A 20,016-nucleotide genomic window follows, 5' to 3' on the forward strand; every position below is an offset into this window, starting at 1 on the left:
CTTTCTACGTATAACACTGCAACTTAATCTGCGACCGTCCGGTTATGTTCTGCAGGTCAGACGATCATTTGCTTCATCTGAGGTAAACATTGATAAAAATCATTCAGCAAATACCCAAGGTAGGTAAGATCTCAGTAGTCCCGACAAAAACTACATAGATCGACGTGGTAAATGGTCCTTCAAACACTACATAGAACGACGTGGTAAATGGTCCTTCTAAAAAAGCGTATCGTAGAGTTTTGGCCAAATTTCAGGAGTATCGTCATTTCGAATTTTCCCCAACGCATTTTCGGAGCGTCGGGCTCGCAGAAAAGATATCAGTCTCGCCGGCTCAGAAAGTCTTGAACTTACAACTTACATACAACAATGTTGTTATGAAAAGATTATAAAAATATACTCTTGTTTTGTAATGTGCAGGGAATGGAAGGCGCGGTCAAATTGCGAGTGGCGGTCAAATTGCGAGTGAGCACATCTTGGAAACAATTCTCACCTCACTAATGTATCCTATGTATACAACAACTGCATATTGGACTTCGAGAAAACAAGGGGCTGTAAAACTCATCGAATTTCGTACGCTAGATACAGGAGCATGACGCTAAAAAATAATAATAACCACTAGTGTATCAACAACTATTTGGAACATTCTCTTTTGAAATACGCGCACAGAAGCACGCTTAAACACTTATCACGAAAGCACCGGTGAACAAAAGACGAGTGCGCGCAGTTGCATTAATAAAGGCACGCTGTATAAAGCGTAACAAGTTCAGCTGAAATCGCGGTTGAAGTGATCATTATGAGCAAAAATAGGTTCTGTTAGCTCTTTTTGTTTAACGTTGTTCATGCAAATGCCCTTCATAGTTTTTGGACCAGCGCGCTTAATTTCCACCGGCCAAACTAACTTTTTAGATATGACAAACCATTAGCATAACTCGTTCTTTGGAACGTTTTATTTGTATAGATATATGTATACTAGAAGAGTTATGATCTTCTGAAGTCAGTTAAAATTTCGAGTCAAAATTCAATCGCGATAGCTGTATTTTTCAAACGGCTAAAAATTGGAAAAAAAAAACCTACGTCATCGACGTCGAATAGATAAACTCATGAACATTCACCGCACCCTACATGTATATAATTACTGCAATTTGTTACTGTTAAAGTTTCTGTTATTGTTAGTTATTTTAATATTTATTAAAGTTTTGTTTTGAACATTTCGTTGTTTCTCAAAAGATTAAATAAGCTCCCTGTCTCGAATAAGCGCCCTCCCTTGAGGTTATATTTCGATCCAACTAACGAGTACGGGTTTATATAAACCCCAACCAAAATGCTACCCACAGAATGTCTAACATGTGTATGTACGAGTTGCACTAGCGACTTAAAATACAAAAAACAAACTACCGGCAATTTTGCAACTGATGAGATCCATTTGGAGGATCGAAACCATGGTCTTGCCTGAGAAAAAAATTAATAGTGGCAATATACAACGCGTAAAACAGTCAATTGACTTTAATAATAGGCGTTAAATCTGTACATTCAATTTGTGTGGTACCAAATCGTCACACAACGACCAAAGGAGGATTACAAGCATCTATTTAACTAAAAGCTCGTTTTAACTGATGCAAGAAACAAATACTTCGCTTCAGGCGAACAGCTAAACACATTTTGGAGCTATATGCAAGCTACCGTAGTAGCCTCTGGACTTGGACAAACATAACATCCGTTATTTCAAGCGACACATAAGCTTACAACGGCTTTCACACAGTAATCAAAGAGCCGGGACCGGCTTTACACGCAATAAATGCAAGAAAGCTATGTTCTATACGGAATATTTTTATATCCACTTCTTCCAGAGAGCACAATAGAGAACCAAAAACATGTCTTGAGACATAAACGGGCTAAACAAACTAACATAAATATCGCAAATTTACGAAGGTGTTTTTAAGCTCCACAGGGTGTAAACCCGACAGGAAATCAAATATTACCTCTGTAAATTTGCTAGAGTCTTACATAGTCAAAAGCTCTCTTCTGCTTCTGTAAGCCTCCTCACATTATAACATATATACTCGTTAGAGCAAAAATACAAAAGGTTTTCAAACGTTTCATAAGGGTAGAAGTTGTGCGGCCTGTCAACCCTTGCTACTTCCTACCCAAAAGTAAATAAATCGAATCATTACGGTATTTACTTCGAGATGATATTTAGCTCGACAGCATGACCACAGGACAAATAACAAACAGTGTAAAAATGAAACGAAGGCAAGCTTTCTTCTCTCTGAACTGGCGTGTTGAAAGCGCTCTATTTTGCGTAAATTCCATCCGCCATTTTTGGCTCCTCTGGGGTATTTCAAACTTTCCTGGATTTCACCAAAAATTCAACTCGCTGGAACTTTTTAACAATATTTTTGAAAATAGTTCACCAAATGGGTCTTTTGGATGAAATAAAAGAAAATCCTGTCGCGGGATTCTCGATAATTAGAGACAGTGACTCTTAAGAGCACGATATTGTTTTTATTCACTCGTAAATAAAACCGATATCAAGCTCTTACATGTAGTAATCTATATATATCAGCTCTCATGCAGTCTACGTGCTTCTCAAAACGTTATTCTTGCCATGTAGCTTCATATGTCAATCATAGGGACAGCGACCAATCAAAGCAGGGTAAATTCCCGATACGCGGAAAAGAGGTGTGTGTATCTTGAGAACCATAAAAAAACTTCTTAATTTTCAATTCCGAAGGTCTTGCCAGTTGTAGACGAGTTGGCCAGTTCTCAACACTGTAAAGTGAGCAAATCATGTTTGTTGTCTTCTTTTCCTCCGTTTTCGCCGTTTTTCTGCTGTGTCCAAGGACCCCCGTCAGTGGACAACTGGCGAACTGGAAACAATGTGCATGGGAAGAAGGAACGGACACGGACTTCGGGAAAATAAAGGTTAGTAACAGTTTTGGTTTTATTGACTTCCTCAGCTCAAGTGCGGTTTCCAATATAATAATGAAAGTTCCAGTGATCCTATTATTAAAGGTCAGATAAGGTAAAGGCTAGCGACCGCGGACAATTGCAGCTGAAAATAAAATATGTCCTATCTACTAATTGTCATGCAGAACTCCCAGAAAAGAGATAACAAATTTGTACGGCATCAATTGGAAACCAAACTGGGGTAAATTTGGCGATGGTCTACTAAAGAAAAATGGAGTTTCGTTGAGCGTGCATGATAAAAGTTACGTGACTAAGATGTTACTGTTTTATCTATACGATAATTGTGTGAAATGAAAGTATAAGTCAAATAAGAATACAGTGTTTCTTTCCTTGAGCACGCCCTAGTTAGCAGGTGGCTGTTTCTACAAACTGAGCAAATTAAAAACAAGCGACAGGGGGGACGAACTAGCAACGAGTTAGTCTTATAACGTTTTTCTGCCGGGTTCTACTAAAAACTGACGTGTCTATTTCCCTGGACTCGTTGAATGACTCGTTTTGTGATTGATTGACTGATTGATTGATTGATTGATTGACTGTTTGATTGATTGATTGATTGATTGATTGATTGATTGAATGAATGACGAATCGATTGACAGGATTACACCTGCTTAATATATGGTTTTACATTTTTTAAAACCTTTAAAACTTCTTCTTGCGACTGAATTCTTTTGTAAAATGAACCAGTATTTCTTAATATAGTTCACATTTCTCTGTTTCAGGAATGTTCTTTCAACAAGCTTCTCAACAATACGGCGCTTAAAGTCTCCTACCAGGGAAATATTCGAGTCTATACTAATGGTGCTTGCGACAGATGGTATTTTAAGTTTAACGGCAATGAATGCAGTGGTCCTATGACGATCGATTCAGTCCTTTACAATGGCTGGCCTGTTGGGGTTGCTAATATCCTCCACCCTCATTTCTTTGAAGGTTATTGTGAGAACCTCGCACAGGGCACGGTTACAGTTGAATTCTGGGTAGGCAAGTGCTCTGGTCAACCACTGGGTAACGCTTACACAGGATATAAATCAGTGTCCCGGATAATGATTGAAGAAGTACCGCCATCCCAGTAGTGCTGTTCATAATCAGAACTGAGATAACAATGAGTTCAAGTGGTAAACATACTCAAACTTAGTGAGAACATTACATTAATTGTCACTAAAATACCTTTGCCTACAGACTATAATACCAGTTTAAAGCTGCGGAGTACATTAAAACTTACTTTCCTTTACTTCGTAGTACCAGTCCTCAGCGTAGTTAAGTAAAAGGTAAACTCACATTCGTGCCGTAATATCCCACTCTGCCGGAGCTTTTCCCACTTTCCGTTTCATGAACCAACCAGGAGTGTTGCTATTCCTCCTGCATGGGATTTTAGTCGTCCTGTACCCTTTTACTCTAGCAGTTTAAAGAAAAACTGATTCAGCACAATGAAACATATACTCTTGGGAGAGAGGCACTGTGTGAGTAAAGTGTCTTGTTCAAGAACACAACACAGTGACCCCGGCCAAGGCTCAAACCCAGATCGCTCGATCTGGAGTCCAGCGTACTAACCATTAGGCCACCGCGTGTCGTATGCGGCTCAGCGCGTCTTTAAGGACGGCGCTCATGTACTACGTACAGTACAATATATTGCACAGAAGGTGAACGAGTCTTTTGTAAATTTATTTTGTTTACTTATATGAGTGGTTTCAACTCACAACAAACGTAAACAACGCTAGCCTATTAACAAATGAGAACTTCACGGCCAAGTCGCGATTGGCCGCAGTTTTGCATGGTGCGAGTTTAAAATCAATCAGTGAGCGTAGTAACCTAAATCCGGATAATTTTTTTGGAAATTGAGAACTGCTCTATCTCGATTTGTCTTACCAAGCTAAATTGAGTTCAATTTTCGTAAATGGGCAAAAATGGAAGCTTTGTAACTGTCTTGATAAGTGAGCGTTTTCGATATCCGCCTTCTACGTTTGGATTGACTGTCCTTAATTTCATTCAGTAAGATTGATTTATCAAAAACTAATTGTTGTTGGGTCTCGTCCTTGCTTCGAATGGCTTCTCCGGGTTTCCATCCGCCTCAAAAACCATCACTTTAAATTCCCATTCTATCAACCCCTCCCCCCCCCCCGCCCCCTCCCCTCCCCACTTGGAAAGCCTCTTATACTGATGTATGTACGGATATACTCAAAACTGCAACCAATTCCTCAATTATTGAAATAGCTCCTTACGTGTTTATGCAGAAGCAGTTTTATGATTCAATTTTAGTAGGCTACCAATAGCTGACCACGAAGTCCGTAGATTCTGGGTACAAGTTCACCGCGGTCGGAAATGTGCAAGACATTATAAACCAGGCATAACTAATCGATGACATCAATGACATCAATGAAATCAATGAGTAATCAATAGGTAATCAATAGGTAATCAGTTGATTAGTCATTGATTATTCCCGATGATCAATGACTAATCGATGACTAATCGATAGGCCACAAAATTTTTGGTTATCGATTAGTCATCGATTGCATTGATTAGTCATTGATTGCATTGATTAGTCATTGATTTCATTCATTACTCATCGATATCATCTCATTCCGGTGCGTATTGTAACTGCTTATGACGGCTGTTTCCCTAAGCCGAAGCTGTTTTACTTTGCTGACAAACATCCACCGAACAAAATCTATAACCACGTAGTCGATTCTTGTCAGCATACTTGTTAGTTTCATTTTCAGACTGGTTGGTTCCTGTTCAGTTGTGTTGTTATTAAATAAAGAGTTGGGTAAAGTAAAATGTTGCACAATTAAGAATCATCTGTATGGGATTTTGCACTTCACGTCTCGACATGCCGGAAGGTTATTTGACCTTTTGTGAAGGCGTAATTTCGTCAACAGGAACGCCAGTTATAAAGAAAACTACACAGATAAAAAAATCACAAACGAAAAAAAAGGTGCAAGAAATGTGTCTTTTGTGCTCAGTATAATAGTCGATGAGTAATCGATGGGTCATCGATTAGTAATCATTAACACCAATAGGGAATCAATTACATCAATGAGTAATCGATAGGCCACAAAATTTTTGGGTTTCGATTACTCATCGATTACTCATTGATCATCGCTAATAATCAATGACTAATCAACTGATTACATGATTTGGGTTTTAATTATTTTAGTATGATCTGTTACTTAAATTATTTAGTTATGTAGAAGCAAGAAGACGTCAAGATGATAAAAATGTACCCACAGCATACATCTGTCAACCTTAATGTCAAACCAAAATAGAATAACTGATTTCCTGGTATGCAAAACAGATCTGTAGGTCATTATTAACAGGAGTTATTCATCTTCTTGAAAAGGTTTGGATGCAGACTTTTTACTGCTACGAGGTGTAATTATAGACTGTTTCATTGTTTCAGGAATACTCGACGCTAGCTGGCCAGATTAAAATCTTGCCTTGACAAGAAATTTCCTTTTTCCAATCCCCACCCTTAACTCAGTGCGAAGGAAACTCAGTAGGTTCTAATTGATGACTATACTTGTCATCACGTCTTTTATATCGAATTCAGTTGATTGTGGAAACAGAAGATGCGAGATAATTGAAATTGAAACGAAACGTATGTCAGCTTGGTGGCTCAAATGCCACGCTGACTCCTGATTCTGTGCTGAATTCCAGTTGTCAAATTTACTCGGCCAGAGTGACTAATCGCCATGTTTTGAACAGGAAACTGAAGCATTAGAATAGAGTTGAGTTTATTTTAATTATTTTCAAATTTACTTTTATACATGACCCTACAAGCTTGAAGTTTACTGTTGTGTCTAATTAAAGGTTATCCTATCCTACGTGTGTCAGCTGAGCGGTCATTGAAAACTATGCTGATTCTGTGCTGAAAGCACTGCATCTGATCTCTCAAGTTTACTCCAAAGTAACCAATCGTTTCGTCTTTAATTTTAAAGTGGCTGCCGTAACAGAGGATTCGGGTTGAAACGTGTGCCAGCCTGGCGCGCCGCTTTCATAGGACGCTGATTCTGTGCTGAATGCACTACATCTGATCTGTCAAGTTTACTCCAAAGCAACCAATCATCAAGTGTTTAACAACAAACTGAAACACAAGACTTGAGTTAAATTTATTTCTTTTCAAATCCACTTTTATACACGACCCTAAAAGATTGAAGATTACTGTGGGGTCTAAATAAACGTTATTCTATCCTATGCCAGACGTGTGTGACTGTGCTGAAAGCTCTGTATCATGATCTGCTGCGCTTAGCCCAAAGTAAAAAAATCGTTTCGTCTTTAATGAAATGACTGTGAAAACAAAGGATCGGGTTGAAACGTGTCCCAACTTGGCGCGCCGCTTTCATACCACGCTGATTCTGTGCTGAAGGCACTCCATATGTCTTGATCTGTCAAGTTTACTCCAATGCAGCCAATCGTTATGCGTTAAACAGTAAACTGAAACAGAAGATTTGAGTTCAAACGTCTGTCAGCCGAGCTGATACGGTGCTGATTCTTTGTTGAAAGTACTGCATCTGATCTGTCACGTTTACCCAAAGTAACCAATCGTTCCGTCTCAGATTGGAATGAAGTTCCTGTTTTGCCCAAACAAGCTGACGGGAAGTAATAAAGGAGAGTCTCCGACTCTGTTCACGTCCAAAGGATTTGTCGCAGAGCTACTGAAGGCAAGTTGGTTTGCAACAATCACGAGCGACTGAGAAAAACATGCGAGGTGTCTTCTCTTCCAAATGCAAGGTAGGTTCCGAGTGCCGTTCAGGAACACGGAATTAATTACTTAACAGTAATTGAGATCTGGTCTAGATCTTGCACTTGAGTAATTAAATAGCAATACACAAACGAATCCACTGTTAATCGCTGGGAAGTAAAATAAATCGATAAGAATGTGATCGAACGGATGGGGTGAAAGAATAAACGAACAACAAACGAATGGTTGAGCGAATGACTTTATGAAATGACTGACTGAAAGGCTAGACGAACTGGAGTTGAAACACAGAAAAAATAAATAAATAAATAGAGCATGAAGCATTTTCGTACTGTAGAGGGAAATTACATCCTTGATGTCGCGGGAGGAGGGGTGAAGGGGGGGGGGGACACCTAGCCATGAATAAATAATCATATGGTAAAATTTTGCTCGTCCTGGCTACATCTTTTAAAACGCTTATAGCTCGGCTGTTTTGGGTGCGATTGAGCACAAATCTTACAGAGGCATTTATTCATTTAAAATTATGGAAGTTTACGAATGTTCTTTTTTATTTGGTAGATTGCGCTTTACGGCGATGCTTGTTCCCCATTAGTAAAAAAATGGAAAAAACACACATGATTTTGTGTCCGAGTTTGTGGATCGAATAGATGACAGCACTCTGAGTTTATCAAAAAATGATCAGTCAAAACCTCTAGCGTGTCATGACAGAAGCGTTTTTTTTTTTATTTCATGTTTGCCAGCAAGTTATTATCGTTTCAATGTGCGAAATTTGTCATCACTGAATTCAATGCATTCTTTTATTGTTCTATCTTTTTTCTAAAAGCGCTCTTTTAGAATCCCGCTTCTGTCATGACACATTACAGTATTCCTAGTTTACCTATTTGCTGCGCTGAATTCTTGGACACAAAATTGTCAGAAAAGTCTAAATTTTGAGATTTCCGGTGTCTCGACTAAAGCACGAGTACCAAGAGAGAGATGTAATGATGGTAATTACATGCCACTCTTTATAATGTTGAGATCAGAAAAGAACAATGCATTTTAAAAAAGAGCACGTTTAATGTATTTTACAGTTGTACGAAATGATTTACTCTAAATTTTGTTACCAGAGAAATAGAATTCAGATTCAAATTTCTAAAGATGTTCCCACTCTTTCTTTCTTTTATAAATCACAGCGAAAAATCTGACAATTTAATTGTAGCAGAATGAATTGCTTTTCCTTTAACAGCATTTAATGAATTTCAGTGCATTGTTATTTTCTGCGTGCAGTGTTATCGATAGCAAGTGGATTAAAAAAATACCAGAATAACCATAATTACGTACAGTTTTTGCATTAATTAGGGGAGGTCTATGGAACCGTGAAAACAAGCAATTTCGTGTCCAAGAATTTAGCGCGGAATGAAAATGTCATGAGTTGACACGGCAGGGAAGCAAACTAGGCGCATTGTAGATTGTCAAATCTTACCCCAAATTGTTAGATAAGCTTTAGCATAGCATAGCATAGCATAACATAGCATAGTATAGCATAGCATAACATAACATAATATAACATAACATAGCATAACATAGCAGAGCATAGCATAGCATAGCATAGCATAGCATAGCATAGCATAGCATAGCATAGCATAGCATAACATAACATAACATAGCATAACATAGCAGAGCATAGCATAGCATAGCATAACATAACATAACACAACACAACACAACATAACATAACATAACATAACATAACATAACATAACATAACATAACATAACAAAGCAGAGCATAACATAGCATAACAAAGAAGAGCATAGCATGAAATAACAACATAGCATAGCATAACATGGCATAGCATAGCATAGCATAGCATAGCAAAGCATAGCATAGCATAACATAGCATAGCATAGCATAACATAGCATAGCATAGCATAACATAACATAACATAACATAACATAGCATAACATAACATAACATAGCATAGCATAGCATAGCATAGCATAGCATAACATAACAACATAACATAACATAGCATAGCATAGCATAACATAACATAACATAGCATAGCATAGCATAGCATAGCATAGCATAGCATAACAACATAACATAACATAACATAACATAACAACATAACATAGCATAGCATAGCATAGCATAGCATAGCATAACAACATAACATAACAACATAACATAGCATAACATAACATAGCATAGCATAGCATAGCATAACATAAAATAACATAACATAACATAACATAACATAGCATAACATAACATAACATAGCATAGCATAGCATAGCATAGCATAGCATAACAACATAACATAACATAACATAACATAGCATAGCATAGCATAACATAAAATAACATAACATAACATAACATAACATAGCATAACATAACATAACATAGCATTGCATAGCATAGCATAGCATAGCATAGCATAGCATAGCATAGCATAACATAACATAACATAACATAACATAACATAGCATAGCATAACATAAAATAACATAACATAACATAACATAACATAGCATAACATAACATAACATAGCATAGCATAGCATAGCATAGCATAGCATAGCATAACATAACATAACATAACATAACATAACATAACATAACATAACATAACATAACATAACATAACATAACATAACATAACATAACATAACATAACATAACATAACATAACATAACATAACATAACAGTGTCGCAAAGCGCAATCCATTCAATAAAAAAACATTTCTTATGCACTTTCATTATTCCCCAGTATCTCTGTAAAGCTCTAGCGGAATGGGTTTACGTTCATGGTAAAACGTTTTTCAAGTAACACCCACTGATATTTTGCTCTTGAATATTTTCAGAGTCGTGTATCCCCCGCGACTTAAGTCATCCGTTAGGGAAAAAGATTTACAGCTTATGAAAACAATTTGTTTTTGTTTCAACAGCCATATCCTTCTTCTGGAATGCCAGGAATGCCCGGGACGAACGGAATCCCAGGAATACCGGGAGCCACGGGTTCTCCGGGTAGAGATGGCTTCAAAGGAAAGAAGGGCACCAATGGAAAGCGGGGCTTACCAGGCGCTATAGGAATCCCAGGGAAAAGTGGCCCAAGGGGCCAAAAGGAACCAAAGGAGAGAAGGGAGGAAAAGGAGCAATTGGTCCGGTGGGAAAAAAGGGAAGTGCAGGTATCCCAGGGAGTGCAGGTACCCCAGGAAGAGCAGGTATCCCAGGGACCTCTGGCCCAAGGGGTCCCAAAGGACTTAAGGGAGAAAGCAGTATTGGAGCAAAAGGAGAGAAAGGTCGAAAAGGAGAAATTGGTCCGGTGGGAGCAAAGGGGAGTAAAGGTTACCCAGGAAGTGCGGGTATCGGAGGGTACAATGGTGCGAGGGGCCCTAAAGGATCAAAAGGAGAAAGCAGCATCGGAACAAAAGGAGAGAAAGGAGACGCAGCAAATATTGACCCAAGACAGCTGGCTAACTGGAAACAATGCGCATGGTCAGCAAGATCGGACACGGACAACGGTAAAATAAAGGTTAGTAACCGTTTAGTTTTCATTAACTTTCTCTTCCGATATGATAATGAAAGTTCCAGTGATCCCATTACTAAAGGGTAGATAGGGTAAAGGCGTATAATATTTCCCTTTATTATATGGAGGAGAGTGTTTTACCGGGAACTAAACCACTCGTAGATTCCATACGCCACTCCATCCGGGACCCGAGTGGCGTATTTTCCGTATGACACTCTTGCGAGTGACATATCGCTCATTGACGTCACGATTCGCGCCATTTCTATTTTGCTGAATGAACTTGGTTTCGTGTCGTTTGTTGTTAGCAAGCATCGACACGAAGGTTAAATTTGTTTAACAAAGCAACGAAAAAGAATGAGTTTTCCAAAAAAAGTTAAGAATTAGTACACAATAATGAAAACCTTGACGATTTCAAAGTTTTTAGAGGGAATTCTTCGCAAGGAATTTCACCATTGCAAGATGTCGTGAAGAAGAAAACAAAAGCAGTTGAAAACTATCGATCGGCCAGCAAGACTTTGCCGCATCGGATTCAAGTCAAAGTCAGTAATGTTTCAGTTCTTACGTGTTATTTAGTTGACCAGCATTTTGTTTGATCGGAATTCAGTTTTTAGTGTTATCCTGGGCACGGGTGCTTTGTATTTTCTATGAAGACGAACGCTGATTTGTAAAACTGGCTCGATTATTCAAAAACAATGAAATAAAAATCGGCAACGTCAACTACATCTGGTCTCCATATAATAAAAAGAACATTACACGTTGGCTCAAAGATATGAATTTTATGTTCTCGTGGCAAAAACGATATCCCACTCGTTCGCTACGCTCACTCGTGAGATATCGTTTCTGCCACTCGAACATAAAATTCATATCTTCTCGCCACCGTGTAATATCCTCTATTTATTATATGGAGGAGAGTGTTTTACCGGGAACTAAACCACTCGTAGATTCCATACGCCACTCCATCCGGGACCCGAGTGGCGTATTTTCCGTATGACACTCTTGCGAGTGACATATCGCTCATTGACGTCACGATTCGCGCCATTTCTATTTTGCTGAATGAACTTGGTTTCGTGTCGTTTGTTGTTAGCAAGCATCGACACGAAGGTTAAATTTGTTTAACAAAGCAACGAAAAAGAATGAGTTTTCCAAAAAAAGTTAAGAATTAGTACACAATAATGAAAACCTTGACGATTTCAAAGTTTTTAGAGGGAATTCTTCGCAAGGAATTTCACCATTGCAAGATGTCGTGAAGAAGAAAACAAAAGCAGTTGAAAACTATCGATCGGCCAGCAAGACTTTGCCGCATCGGATTCAAGTCAAAGTCAGTAATGTTTCAGTTCTTACGTGTTATTTAGTTGACCAGCATTTTGTTTGATCGGAATTCAGTTTTTAGTGTTATCCTGGGCACGGGTGCTTTGTATTTTCTATGAAGACGAACGCTGATTTGTAAAACTGGCTCGATTATTCAAAAACAATGAAATAAAAATCGGCAACGTCAACTACATCTGGTCTCCATATAATAAAAAGAACATTACACGTTGGCTCAAAGATATGAATTTTATGTTCTCGTGGCAAAAACGATATCCCACTCGTTCGCTACGCTCACTCGTGAGATATCGTTTCTGCCACTCGAACATAAAATTCATATCTTCTCGCCACCGTGTAATATCCTCTATATATGATCGCTGGCGACCGCTGACAACGTTAACTGTTACAGAAAAATAGGAAAAAATTGTGTTATCTGCTAGTTGTCGTGTAGGAATCTCGCAAAAGAGGGAATTTAGTACGGCATCAATTGGAAACCGAGGTGGGGACGATTTAGTGACGGTCCACCAAAGAAAATTGGAGTTCCGTTGAGCGTACATGGTAAAAATTGAGGTGACTAAGATCCTACTTTTTTAACCATACGATTATTGTGTGAAATAAAAGTTTAAATCAAATCAGAATACGTTATTTCTTTCCTTGAACACTCCCTAATTAACAGCTGGCTGTTTCTAGGAAGTGAGAAAAATTTAAACCCGTGACAAGGCAAACGAACTGACAGCTAGTTAGTCTTGTAACGTTTTTCGATGAATGACCTGCTTAATATATGGTTTTACATTTTTTAAAAACCTTAAAACTTTTTCTTGCGTGTAATTTTGTTATAAGTTAAACAAGTATTTCTGAATAATTTTCACATTTTCCTGTTTCAGGAGTGTTCTTTTAACAAGCTACACAGCAATACGGCGCTTAAAGTCTCCTACCAGGGAAACATTCGAGTCTATACTGATGCTGCTTGCAACAGATGGCATTTTAAGTTTAACGGCAATGAATGCAGTGGTCCCATGACGATCGATTCAGTCACTTACACTTACTTTAATGGTCATCGTCCTAATGTTCATCGTAATCATTTCTTTGAAGGTTACTGCGAGAACCTGGCACGGGGCACGGTTAGAGTTGAACTTTGGGTAGGCAAGTGCTCTGGGTATAAACAGGGTGACGCTTACACAGGATGGAATTCAGTGTCCCGAATAATGATTGAAGAAGTACCGCCATCCCAGTAGTGCTGTTTATAATCAGAACTGAGATAACAATGAGTTCAAGTGGTAAATGTACTAAAACTGAGTGATAACAGCACAATAATTTTTTCTACAATTCTTTATATATTCATTTCATAACATTTTACATGGCGGCTTCCGTTAAGCTTGGTTACTTAAAAAAAGTTTCTCTTGATGTTTTGTGATGGTATTATTCATATTCTTTAGATCGAAATGTTTCTAGAAGTTAAAGTTCCTGATCATGATCGAGGACTATGAAAAGAAAAAAAAAATGTAATATTAGACTGACACTGTGGATACATTAAAACTTACTTATTTACCTTTGCTTTGTAGTCCCAGTCGTCCCAGTCCCTTTGCGTAGTAAAGTAAAAGGTAAAGTCGCATTCGAGCCGAACTGGCCTACTCTTCCGGAGCTTATCCCAGTTGCTGGGATAAGCAACTAACGGTATTGTTGTCCCCCCTGGATGGGATGCTAGTTCATCCCAGGATACCGCTGAGCATTTTTCTCAGATTTTCCAAACATTCCACCGGTACCCATTTATGCTTTTGAGGAGAGATGCACTCATTCTCGTCCCCATAGCCCTTTTCGTTTCTCCTAGCCGGCGGGTCCTTGGCACGACAAACGAAGGGCCATGGAGACACATGGTTTCCAGTCCTAGATTCCAGGACTTCCGGTCTTTATACATGCATTGATGTTCCTATATATTGTGTGAGAGAGTCTTAGCGTTTTTATTTCCGCTCAAGATTTCTTTGTTTCAATTAGCCAATAAAACAAATTCGAATTAATTCAAAAATACCATGTCTCCAGAGCGCTTCGTTGTGCAAAGACCCTGTCGGCTGAGAGAAACGAAATGGGTTATGGGGACGAGAATGAAAGGTACTTTGTGTTAAGTGTCCAGCCCAAGGTAACTACAGTGGAACCCCGTTAATACCGGCACCAACGGGCCATGAAAATTTGGCCGTATTAACGGGGTGGCCGTACTAACAGGGTATGGTCAAATTTCCGGATTGGTCTACTTTCGGGGTCTAATTCAAGTGACGAAAAATGAACTTCTAAACATAAACATCCCGACTGCAGATATACAGTAATTTTAATTAATATTTTTATTAGTAATTTTAATGAATCTTCATTAGTTGTGCAGATCAAAACTACATATTATAAGATGTTCGACTGTAAAGTCACTTCCTGCGTGGAGACGCGACGCGCGAGGGGGGAGAAAACCCACGCGCGTCGCGTATCCTCGTGCGAAGAGATTTTCTCGCGTGGTCACGTACTTGACTGGCACAGAGAAAAACAAGAGACTATCGTAGTATACGTAACTCAGTAGGGTCATCAACCTTAGCTCATTTTTCTAGCTCATACAAGCTGTCTTCTACACCATGAATACTCAGAATACTGTAAGTTTACGAACAGAATAATCTTTGCTTTTCAAGAACCACTTCTTAGCGCGTTATATTCTAGTCCATGAACTCTCTCTTCCGCGCGCCCATTATAGGGGTTGAACCAAATTAAAGGGTGCGCGGATGAGAGAGTTCAGGGACTGGACTAAGCGCGTTACCATTAGCGACATTAGTTAGATTCATTTTATTTGTTAGATTAGTTAAACTCATTTTATTTGTACCATTCATTTCTTTTCGGACATATAAGTGGTATTGTAATCAGTCTTCCTAAATTTGAAGTGAAATAAATATTTTCATTGGTTTATTGATCGATCGATCGATCGATCGATCGACTGATTGATTGATTGATTGATTAATTAACTGACAGCCCATCAGAAAAGTCTCCGAGCCTGGACAAAACTGCTGGGTTTTCTTTCATGCCTCCGATAAATAAAAGAAATATTTTGAAAGCTTCCTTTTTTTTAGCCCTTTTCTTTGAGTTTTTTCCACCTTTTTGTTAATTTATCCATCTTTTTCGAGTACAGTCAACACTCTCCAAGACGAACACTGTCGGGACCGGCTCTTACTGTTCGTCTTAGAGAGGTGTCCGTCCTTTACGGAGTTTAGTTACAGTAAAATGAATGAGAAACGGTAGGGACGGGACTAACACCAGGTGTACGTCATATAGCATAATCCAGCGGCTGACTATTGGTAAAACGCGCAATCGTATTGGCTACACAGGTGCTGTCTATGGATCGATCAACTGTACTGAATTTTGCATTCTGCAGTCAAACGGGCGACCATTAAAAACCCGGATTGCGGAACGCAAAAGGGTTGCTATGTTCGACCATGACTCTAAAATCTCCTGTCATGTCCATGAAAACTGATGAAAACAATCATTAAAAGGATTATGTTTTACTTTTTTTAAAATTCATATCTAAAAGGTTTACATTACCTAGGTAACTAGGATAAGAAGTAAAAATGTTAAATTTACAATTAAGGTTACCAAGCAACAAGAGAAAGAAAAAAAAAGCGAAAAACATAGGCAATCAAACTATTTCAGTTATTCCTTAAGGCCTGGCTAAACTAGGAAACATTGTTGCAGATGCATTGTTCCTTGACATTTTGCGTAGGTGGCTAAATTAGCGGAAACCGAGGAAAATGTTATGCTGTACGGGTGGCTAAACAAGGAACACGGTGTCCCGGAGGAGAGGCACGCATGCGCATAAACTGGTGCTTCCATGGTGGCAAAACTGGGCAAAATATGATTCGGAAGCAAAATTTGTGTCCGGGAAGCAAAAATGTTTTTGACCCGAGGCAAAAACATTTTTTGTTTCCGAGAAGCAAAATTTGTTTTCACCACATATGTTTCCCGCGGGGCTAAACTGATTTGCCTCCGCAACAATGTTTCTTCAACAATGTTTCCTAGGGCCTCTTCACATGAGCCCGCGGTTTACGGGCTGTCTCGGTTACCAGGACGGATTTTGACGTCTGTTCATATGGAAAATTTTAGCCCAGTTGACAGGCACAAAATTCAAGAAACGAAACCAAAATGGCGACACATAAAGTTGCATCTTTCGCGACTCTCGTAGCTTTATCGACTCTTTTAACTTTACTTATAAAGCTAATTCTCATATTTCTAAAGTGGAAATAGATACAAGGCAAAATTATACCATTTTGACCGCCCAGTTACGAAAGGGAAGCTATTTTCTTAAAAAAAGTTGCGTCCCGGCTGCCGGGCTGGAGTGTTCATATGGGAAAATTTTCTTCCCGGTAACTGATATCTCGGTTGCAGAAAACGATATATCGGTAACCGGGCTGGCCCGCCTTCTCATATGAACACATCAACAATTTTACAAAGAAAATAGGAGTGAGCTGAGATCTCGGTAACTGGGCCAGCCCGGTCAACCGGGATCATATGAACAGTGATGAAGAGGCCCCTAGTTTAGCCGGGCCTTTACTTTATCAGCTAGGGGATGATCAGATTGGTTTTAATGCCGTCAGTGTAGTTGGACATGAGCCCAATTTTCACGAGTAACTCTTTTTGGAAGCCTGGTTCAGATCGGGCTTTTTTGGATCTTTTCAGAGGCGGCGGGGGGGGGGGGGGGAATCCGTCCCCCCTTCGTAACTTCCAGAATATTAAAGCTATCACAATGGAACTTGGAGGATATATAGTATGTCAAAAAATCTATCTTTTGATATACGTCGCGTGGGATGATGACGTCACATCACGTGAAAATTACATCATGATGTCAAAACAACCGCCATCTTGGATTCCCCACCTTGGATTTCCAATTTTTCCAAAACGCCCGAAAACCGCCCAAAAGTACTGAAAAATCAAAATCAATGAAGCGGAGCAAAAAAAAACCTAAAAAGTTGAAAATAATTGCATTTAATTTTATTTTCAGTAATAGGAACACAAAAAAATTACAAATTTGGGGAAACATTTCCGTCAAAATGCCGTTGCCATGGTAACTTCAAGTTCCCGACACAATAACTTCTCCTACCAAATTATTCCCAGATAATGAAATAACTTCGCAAAGTTTGGCAGCTTTTGGTTAAATCTTCAAAAACTAATGAGGCTTCAAAGTCAGCGCGGGCACTTTCCGCCCCCCCCCCCTCCCCCCGGTCTGGATGGGGTTAAGGATCCGCACTCTGGGAACGACCACATTGCTATCCCAGAGGTTTACAAATTGTTTGCACGTGCACGAGTATCGCGCCACGTTTTTTTTTTTTTTTGCACTTACCTCTACCTTGTTTATTTCTGATATCACAAAAACCTCATCCAATAATTGTTCATAAAAGAAAGTAAAAATTAAAAAATACTGTGATTGGTTTAAAGTTATTGACGTCATGAAACCCGATCAATCGGTTTTGCGAGCTGTTTTGCGAAGGGTATTAATTTGTGAAACAATTGGCGAAACACGACCGCTAAATACACGAACCAGTTTCATCCTCAATTGAAATAACACATCCCAGATCATTTGGTGTTTTAGGACAAAGGGAGTAAAAGATACATGATTACTTCGAAAGTACCTACCAGTGAGCAACAGTTTACCGAAGAGAGGTAATAATTTAAATGATATTTTTTTGATGTGTCAAAAAATTTAAGAGAACAGTACAATGCATAATCAAGGGTATGCTATGGGCTTGTCAGTTAAGCGAATGCCTCTGTTACATAAATAGCAATATGAATAGTACTTTTTAGAAGTACTTTTAATAGTACTTTTTTGACCAAAAGAGGATAGAACGCGTACTTTAATATAGTCCTAATATTTCTAACTGACGATTAAAAAGCAATTTTAATATTCATAATACGCTAAGATTTGTAACATTGGTTTTCCTTTTTGGCAACAAAATGATAACGGAGAATAAGAAGGAATACTGTGGAACCCCGATTTTACGATCGTCAATTAAACGATATTCCTGATATCATTTTGTGTCCCGGTCAAAGATACAGTAAATTGTATGGAGCAGAATCCCGATATAACAATATTCGGTTCAACGATATTCCCGCGGCATTTTTAAATATCGAATAGGGGTAGTCAGGAGTTGACATTATAGGTTAAACGGTTTGTCACTGATTTTTTTTCGTTTTTTTGTTAGACGTTTTGGCTAATACTTAAGCCTTCATCAGTAATGAAAGCGAATTCGTTGTTACACGCTATTTAAAAAGAAAACGTGGCGCGAGGCTTGCGCGCGTGACCAGAAACTTTACTTTACACATCACATCAAAATCCCGGAAGCATACAAATGCATTGCACGAGCGTAAGAGTTTCAAAAGCAACGTTTCTGGTCACGCACGCAAGGCTCGCGCTACGTTTTCTTTTTAAATAGCGTGTAACAACGAATTCGCTTTCATTACTGATGAAGGCTTAAGTATTTGCCGAAACTTCTAACAAAAAAAACGAAAAAGAGTCAGTGACAAAGCGTTTAACGGTATAACGATAAAGATCTAGCGATCCAAGCAAAAAGTTTTCCCGTTACAACGATATAAGTTATGTCACATACAGTTAAATAGTAACAAAGACCTAACAATGACACAACGTTTCATTTAGGTATAGCAATCCTTTGTCCAGTAGGGCATAAGGATAGCGTTTCTGTCAAGAACTCGACAACGAAAAGCATACGTAGCGGGAATTTTTTAGGCTACTGCCTTTGTTCCTTCGTTTTCCAACAGCTATTACGGAAATCTACAGCATTCTCAAAACATGTTCACACTGCACTAACTGTGGAAGGACATAAGGTTGTGTTTCCGTTGTTACATTTGTGAATCATTTGCACGTTACAGTTTAAAAATCTACCCACAGGACAGGTATCATTCATGTTGATTTTATCGATTGTGCTAGGAAAAATTAATCATTAATCATATCCCTATAGAACGATATTTTTAGTTACTTTGCCGCAAAATAGTTTAATCGGGAGCAGAGGTCGTTTATAGTGGAACCCCGATTTTACGATATGACAAGGGGAAAACAAAATCATATCGTTAAATCGGGATATCGTTATAAACGAACTCCCGATCGATTTAACGATTTTGCGGCAAAGCATCCAAAATAGATACTTTTACTCCTACGTATACTTTTCCTCATCAAGTTCTTGACAGAAACGCTAACCTTATGCCCTACTGTACAAAGGAGTGCAATACCTAAATAAAATATTGTTATTGCTAGGTGTTTGTTACTATTCAACGGTATGTGACATCATTGTAAGGGGAAAAACTTTTTGCTTGGATCGCTAGACCTTAATCGTCATACCGGGAATATCGTTGAACAGAATATTGTTAAATCGGGATCCTGCTCCATACAAATTACTGTAACTTTTGCCGGGACACAGAATGCTAATCGTTAAATCAGGAATATCGTTAAATCGACGATTTTAAGATTGGGGTTCCACTGTACAACGATATCCCGATTTAACGATATG

At 38.7% G+C, this 20,016-nt stretch overlaps 2 protein-coding genes across 2 annotated transcripts; both read left to right on the forward strand.

Annotated features, from left to right (window-relative positions):
- Window positions 1–2,568: 2,568 nt before the first annotated feature.
- LOC144647480 (collagen triple helix repeat-containing protein 1-like) lies at window positions 2,569–4,087 on the forward strand. Its single transcript, XM_078507284.1, has 2 exons — window positions 2,569–2,922; window positions 3,687–4,087. Exons 1-2 carry the CDS (start codon window positions 2,788–2,790, stop codon window positions 4,035–4,037), a joined length of 486 nt encoding a protein of 161 aa, XP_078363410.1. The 5' UTR covers window positions 2,569–2,787; the 3' UTR covers window positions 4,038–4,087.
- Window positions 4,088–7,523: 3,436 nt separating this feature from the next.
- Window positions 7,524–14,035, forward strand: LOC144647614 (uncharacterized). The gene is made up of 3 exons (XM_078507394.1): window positions 7,524–7,622; window positions 10,679–11,182; window positions 13,366–14,035. Exons 1-3 carry the CDS (start codon window positions 7,524–7,526, stop codon window positions 13,714–13,716), a joined length of 954 nt encoding a protein of 317 aa, XP_078363520.1. The 3' UTR covers window positions 13,717–14,035.
- The last annotated feature ends 5,981 nt before the right edge of the window (window positions 14,036–20,016 follow it).

Source organism: Oculina patagonica, chromosome 3, assembly GCF_052425735.1.
Source record: "Oculina patagonica isolate OP01 chromosome 3, crgOcupat, whole genome shotgun sequence".
Lineage (NCBI taxonomy): Eukaryota > Metazoa > Cnidaria > Anthozoa > Scleractinia > Oculinidae > Oculina > Oculina patagonica.